Genomic DNA, 6,391 nt, shown 5'->3' with positions numbered 1-6,391 from the left:
GGCGTGGTTGGGTGGGGGGGGGCCCGCAGCGCTGCCGCGGCCCGCATGCGGCGCCGCGCCCGAGGACGTCTCGTGAGGCCTGCCACCGACTGCAATCCCCTCGACCCTCCACAGGTGCGCTGGCCAGCTTCGCCGCCGCGACCGAGTTCTCCTTTGGCTCCGTGGTCCAGAGGGTGATGACCTGGCCGGGGGCCGTGCGCTTCCACTATGGCCACCCAGACATGTGGAACAAGCTGTTTGTGATGACGCGCGGTGGCGTGTCCAAGGCGACCAGGTGTGTGAGGGTTGTTGCTGAAGGACAGTAGGCTGTCGGCCGGGCATCAGGGTGGGGTCTGTGTTGTGGGCGCGGCGGTGGGCTCGCCTTTGCCAGCCCTCCCTGTGGATGCGGGGCATGGCACCCCTGCCATGCACCTGGCCTCAAGCCCTCACCAAAACGACGCCAGGGGGTTCCACATCAGCGAGGACGTGTTTGCGGGGTACAACCACACGCTGCGTGGCGGCAAGACCAAGTTCAAGGAATACATATCCGTGGGCAAGGGGCGGGACATGGGGTTCGACTCCATCAACTCCTTTGAGTCCAAGGTGTGTGGGGTGGGCCGGGTATGCAGGAGCCTGGGCCGACCCAGCGCGCTGTCTGGGGGCCAGGTCTCCTGGCCACCGGCTTGGGATCTGCCACCTCAGGATTCCTTCCTTCGCCTCACCCCCTCCCACTGCACCCTGCAGGTGTCTGGCGGGAATGGGGAGCAGGCCATGTCCCGTGACCTCTTCCGCATGTGCTCCCGATTCGACTTCTTCCGCCTCATGGCCTTTTATCACTCGGGTGTGTGGAGGCTTGGGAGGGGGAGGGGGAGCATCACACATCTCCATGCACTCTGGCCTGCTTCCTTGTGCTGGAGAGAAGGGGACCTCGCCCAGAGCATCTGCCTTGTCATGCCGACGACATGCCCAAGGTGCAATCGAACAAGGAGTTGGGTCCACATGTCGGGCCAGAGCCCCCCTTCCATCCACCATCGTCCTCCCACACCCACCCCGAACCCTGTGTCCCCTCTCCCCCCGCACAGGTACCGGCTTCTTCATCAACAGCTTCCTCATCATGACCCTGGTGTACCTCAACATCTGGGTGATCCTGGTGCTGGCCCTGACCAACTCCATGCTGGTTGTCGACCCCTACACCCTCACCGTGATCAACGCGCTGACGGGGCAGGCGGTGGCTGTGTCGGTGAACCAGGCGGTGCAGCTGGGCATGCTGTCCATCATCGTGTTTGCCGTGGAGCTCCTGCTGGAGTATGGCATCGTGAAGATGCTGGGCACGCTCCTCGTCCAGTTTGTCCAAGGTGCCTGGCAGGGAGTTCCAGGAGTGGGAGGTGATGCATTGACGGCTGAATATGTGCCAGGTCCCGAAGGGGGGTGCGCGGTGCTTGGAGGGGGGGCCGTGGCCACCACTGCTCCCGCTCTGAGGTCTGCAGGGATGGATTGTGGGGTGTCATGACGGACAGACCGCAAGGGGGCCCACCCCTTGCATGCCGGGGTGGAAACTCGCAGCGCACAGGGGCTGAGGCTGCCAGCATCACCCCTTCCACCCCCTGCACCGCCCAGGGTCCCTGGCCTTCTTTACCTTCCGGGCGCGCACGAGCGCCTACTACTTCATGAGCGACGTGCAGTACGGCGGCGCCAAGTACATCCCCACCGGCCGCGGGTACGCCATCAAGCACTCGTCCTTTGTCAAGGTGTACTCCAGCTACGCCCGCAGCCACCTCTACTTTGCGGCGGAGCTGGTGTACCTCCTGGTCTTGCTGGCCCTCATCGACACCACGGCAAGCCCTGGGGGGGGGGGTTGGGGGGGGGGAGGCCGGGGGCTGGGGCCGCCCCGTCGTGTGTGTGCACGGAATGCGAGCTGTGCTGGTGTATGGTGTGCCGATGCCCTGGCCCTGGTGCCAATCCCAGCATCACTGCCACTGGCGATGCAGGACTATGGCGCGCTCACCTGGTCGACCTGGCTGGTGGCCGTGTGCATCCTGTGGTCGCCCTTCTGGTTCAACCCCCAGACCTTCCAGCTGGAGAGGTGCGTGGCTGGGTGCAGGAGGAGGCGGAGGAGCAGGGCGCTGCCCTGCGAATGTCAAGGCTGGCAGCCAGCCTGGCCCCGCCTCCCACGTCACCGCGCAGGTGCAAGGACGACTTCGAGGCCTGGATCCTGTGGATGACGGATGTGATTGACAGCGAGGCTGGCAGCACCTGGTGAGTCGGGTGCACTGTCTGGGAGAGGGAAGCCCCGGCCCACCACCTCGACACCCAGTCTGCGCCGTGTGTGGTCAACGCATGGTGGGTCCCTCCTGCCCAAGCCCCAGGCATCCTTGCCCTGACGTCCTGCAGGGCCGGACCCCTGCTCCCATGATGAGAAATTCCAGACCTGATGTTCTGGGGATGGTCGGCAACCCTGCGCCCCATCCCAACCCCAAAGCTAGCCAATGATCTGACCACCATCTCGCTGACGCAGGTACTCATGGAACAAGTCCAACCTGGAACGCATCCGCAATGAGAAGATGAGCCTGAATAATCCGATGGCCACCAGCCTGCGTGGGATCGCCGGGGCGCTGCCGACCGCCGTCCTCGCCCTCGCCGCCATCTCCACCCTGACCAACACCAGCATCAACCGGTGGGTGGCAGGGTGTGGTGGTGATGTTGGGAAAGCTGGATAGCGGTTGAAGCTGGGACACAAGGGCACGTGTCTACACCTGGTGCGACTCGACTCCCGGACTCGACCCCTGCACCTGCAGGTGGGTCATCTTTGGCATCGCATCAGGGGGCTTCTGGACGTTCATCCTCGTGGTGTGGGTGGTCAGGCGCGTGCTACTCTCCAACTACTACTACCGGCTCTGGAGGGCGATGCGCACGTTCTGTTTCCTGGCAGCCATAGCCTTCCTGGTGAGTGGGAGCGGGGTTTGGTTGGCTTGGCCGTGGTCAGACAACGCACATCGCCTGCAGGAACGCAGTATGCTCAGGTGCACCCTCCCACCAGGAGCAGCACCTCGACTGCAACAGCCTCTCCGCACCCTCCTTCAGGTCTGCTGCGTCATCTTCATCCCAGGAGGCTTCTCGGCCGGGGTCGGGGTGAAGAACCTGATCATCATCATCTTCGCCAACATGTCTGCCGTGTCGGTGGCGACACAGGTCGGTTTGGAGGCTGCTGCTCCCGCAGGACAGGGATCGGGAGGCAGGGGCAGGGAATGGGGGTGATGCAAGCACTGGCCGGCCCACAGCAGCCTGCTTGGCACCCCTGAAATCCAGCACCACTACCATGTGTGTCTCGCCCTCCACCCCAGATCCTGCTGTATGGTTGTCGAGACTCCATCATGGCTCGGCACATCGTGGATGCTTCCTACAGGTCTGTGCTGGCCTGCTGACACGGAGGCTTCTGGTCCGTGCAGACCCGCATATGCAATGCAATCCTGGCCCTCCGCCAATCATCACCTCTCCCCACCCTCATGGCCACCTAGGACACTGGACTGGATCCTGGGTTACATTTTCTTCAGCTTCCTCTTCCTGTTGTCGTTCATCCAAGTCGTCGACATGCTGCAAGGAGCCATGCTCTACAACATGAAGTTCGCCAAGGCCTTGCAGGTATGTGCCAGGGTCCCCCGCCTCCCTTGTAATAATCCCATCCATGCCCATGCTCCCGACTGTCTAACTGTGGTCCTCGCCCCTCCCCCAACACACAGCGCTCTCGCCTCATGGAATCCAATTTCCTGCCCAGCTACGTGGATAGAGCCATGGAGCGACTGTCCCATACCCTCCAGGAGGAGATTGTGGTGAAGACCCCTCCAAGGCCGAAGCCGACAAAAGGCATCTGAGTGCCCCACATTGGAGATGAGATCTACATTGCCAGGTGTCATGCGCCGTGTCACTCAGGCCGGTGCCTGAACCGTTATGCTTTGAAGAGATTCTTAAGCCAATGGCTGTTCCCTTGGGACACCAATCATCCTCGGTCACATGCAGTACTTGCGCTAAGCATGACTGTACATGGCTTCAATTCATGCTGGTGCAGACACTGACATTCAAACCCCATTATGCACATTTACTCTTTACCAAAGCTCACAATATGCAGAGAAAGCTGTCGGATGGCTTCTCATTGAGATATAGTAGGAAGAGTTGTTGGATTCCCCTTTGATCAGATCTGACCGCGCTCGCTGTCTCGGAAGTCGTGGTCGGGGGACCAGATGCCCGGCCGGGTGCTCGTATTTCTCACTCATACGTTGGAATATGGGTCTATATAATTCCAATAAACTATCTTGCTCGCATATGCTCCCGAGGACTGCATGAGGCGGGGACCTTGCAGTCATGGACGCATTCGACGAGAGCTTGCTCACAGACAGCGACGGAGAGGATGACAAGAATGTGGGCTGGATGGGGAGGATGCATGGGAACAGCAAGCGTTCTCCGCCTGCATGCCCTGCAATGTACCCGCGTGCGTCATGCATGCCAGGCTATGATGCACGTCCCATAATCTCTCCACAGACACTGGCTCCAGCGTCAAAGGAGCAGCTGGTCTTCCTCATCCAAGGGCACGAGAGTCTGTTGGAGCTTGCTAACCTGGAAGACGAGGTGAAGGAGAGGCATTCTCGCTTTCCCTGGCTCTAGCTTAGGAAGTCCCCGGGCTGCAGGCTAAGGAGACCAGCCCCCTCCCCTGACACAAACTCACCCTTCAGGAGTTTGAGGGGCTGACATGGCTGCAGATTGCATGCCGCGTAGTTGCTGCCATCCTGCGCCAGAAGGTCATTGCCTCTGGTGCCGACGAGGTGGCATGCATCTTCTTCAACACGGTACGAGGTCTGATGGGTGGTTTTCTACAGTCAACCAACCAGTAGGTGAGCCCTGCACATATCTCAGAGCTCCATATCTTGCACCGTCTGCCCTTTGCTGCCTGCAGAAGCAGTCCGTGCATAGCACTGGTGTGGGCGACTTCATCCACATCTTGCAGGACCTTGGTCAGCCAGACGTCGAGCGCATCCAGCAGCTTGAAGCCTTCGACGGTGAGGAGGTGGGAGCGAGGTATATGGTGCATCCACCTTGCCACGCTGTCCAGAGATTGTGCACCCTCTCAGGACTCATGATGCCACTCCTACATTCCATGCGCAGTGCCCCTTTTCCGGAATGAAGTCGAGCTCGCTGAGGACTGCGCGACCGGTGCTGGTTTGAAGAATGCCCTCTGGCAGACCAACCTCTGGTTTGGCCCCCTCAGTGGGGCCCGTGTGTCCCGGCGCATCATCTGTTTTGCTCCCGGGGCCGCCCCTGCCCAAACAGGCACCCAAGTCTGGTGCGTGGATGGAAGTTTCAGGAAGTGAACGCCTGAGCATGGGGGACCTTGACGGCGCGGACCATGACCGAAGTGGTCACTCAGGCCCCTGTCCCTGCATTGCCGAGTCGGCCACCCCAACCTGGGTTGCCACGTCCCCACCTCACGCCGCCAGGAAGGGACTGCTGCGCAATGTGGAGGAACTGGCCGGAAAGGGAGTAACTCTCCAGGTCATTCCCCTGCAGCGCCCGGGCTCCAAGTTTGGGTTTGAGGCTGTGTGGCAGCACATCTTTGACAAGGTACCGGCTCTAGCTGGGGGGTTTGGGGGGGGGGTTGCCAGCAATACACTCTTGCAGGGTCACCTCTTCATGTATGACTCATGATCAGACTGCCACTTCCAAGCACGCACGTAAAGTCTCTGTCTCTGTCTTCACTTCATTTTGTACCGCCTTCAACACAGATGGAAGACAAATCGCTGTCCTCCCCCAGCAAGTTTGGGGGCGTTCCGGTGGAGCCAGAACGTTTTGGCAAGCTGCAGGTATAGAGTGGGCGCTGAAGGGGGCGCTGAGCTGAGGAGGTATCCACATGTCACCGCCATTCGGAGCCTGCAGGCCATATTCTTGTCTCCATCGCCAACACCTGCTGATTTTCCCAAGTATGATCCTCCTTTGCACAATGCAGGACCTCAAGAGCACAGTTCGTGCCAAGGCGCACCAGCAGCGGTCTTTGGGCCAGTATCGCATGGTCCTTGGACCTGACCTTGCAATAACTGTGGCCATGTATGCCACCATGCAACCTGCAACAAAGGGGCAGGTGCTGGTGGGAGGCTGAGAGCTTGGCTGCCTACAGCAGGCAGGATTGCAGCTGGTATGAAGTATAGCCCAGAATGTTCCCTGGTCCAGTCTCTCACCAACCTCATGCCTCCCTTGCAGGCCCAATGGGTGCATGCCGTCACCAACGCCCCGCTCACGATAAGCAGTGCCCTCATCGACAATGACACTGGTGAGACGATGGGTCTGATAGGATTGTTTTACATTTGTTGCTGTACCAAATGAAGCTGATAAGCAGTGCTGCATCCAGTTGCACGAGAGGTCACTTGAC

The 6,391-nt window shown here is 60.3% G+C and overlaps 3 protein-coding genes across 3 annotated transcripts in view; 2 read left to right on the top strand and 1 right to left on the bottom strand.

Moving 5' to 3' along the window:
- F751_0451 (Callose synthase 5) overlaps positions 1-3,848 on the top strand; it is a gene marked incomplete at both ends in the record, with an annotated part of 13,466 nt that extends 9,618 nt beyond the window's left edge. The window contains 13 exons of the mRNA XM_011397209.1: positions 115-274; positions 444-582; positions 724-820; positions 1,062-1,334; positions 1,597-1,833; positions 1,945-2,062; positions 2,164-2,235; positions 2,495-2,653; positions 2,775-2,922; positions 3,061-3,168; positions 3,321-3,382; positions 3,495-3,618; positions 3,717-3,848. Coding sequence (XP_011395511.1) covers positions 115-274; positions 444-582; positions 724-820; positions 1,062-1,334; positions 1,597-1,833; positions 1,945-2,062; positions 2,164-2,235; positions 2,495-2,653; positions 2,775-2,922; positions 3,061-3,168; positions 3,321-3,382; positions 3,495-3,618; positions 3,717-3,848 — 1,829 coding nt within the window. The remainder of the gene's footprint in view (positions 1-114; positions 275-443; positions 583-723; positions 821-1,061; positions 1,335-1,596; positions 1,834-1,944; positions 2,063-2,163; positions 2,236-2,494; positions 2,654-2,774; positions 2,923-3,060; positions 3,169-3,320; positions 3,383-3,494; positions 3,619-3,716) is intronic.
- F751_0452 (hypothetical protein) lies at positions 3,128-3,364 on the bottom strand (the record flags this gene model as incomplete). Its single annotated transcript, XM_011397210.1, has 1 exon — positions 3,128-3,364. One exon carries the CDS (start codon positions 3,362-3,364, stop codon positions 3,128-3,130), a length of 237 nt encoding a protein of 78 aa, XP_011395512.1.
- Positions 3,849-4,335: 487 nt separating the features above from the next.
- On the top strand, positions 4,336-5,834 carry F751_0450 (X-ray repair cross-complementing protein 6; the record flags this gene model as incomplete). Its single annotated transcript, XM_011397208.1, has 6 exons — positions 4,336-4,392; positions 4,513-4,599; positions 4,704-4,817; positions 4,925-5,035; positions 5,470-5,589; positions 5,751-5,834. 6 exons carry the CDS (start codon positions 4,336-4,338, stop codon positions 5,832-5,834), a joined length of 573 nt encoding a protein of 190 aa, XP_011395510.1.
- Positions 5,835-6,391: the final 557 nt, after the last annotated feature.

Source organism: Auxenochlorella protothecoides (genome assembly GCF_000733215.1).
Source record: "Auxenochlorella protothecoides strain 0710 unplaced genomic scaffold scaffold107, whole genome shotgun sequence".
Classification (NCBI taxonomy): Eukaryota; Viridiplantae; Chlorophyta; class Trebouxiophyceae; order Chlorellales; family Chlorellaceae; genus Auxenochlorella; species Auxenochlorella protothecoides.
This window is presented reverse-complemented; position numbering and strand designations above follow the sequence as displayed.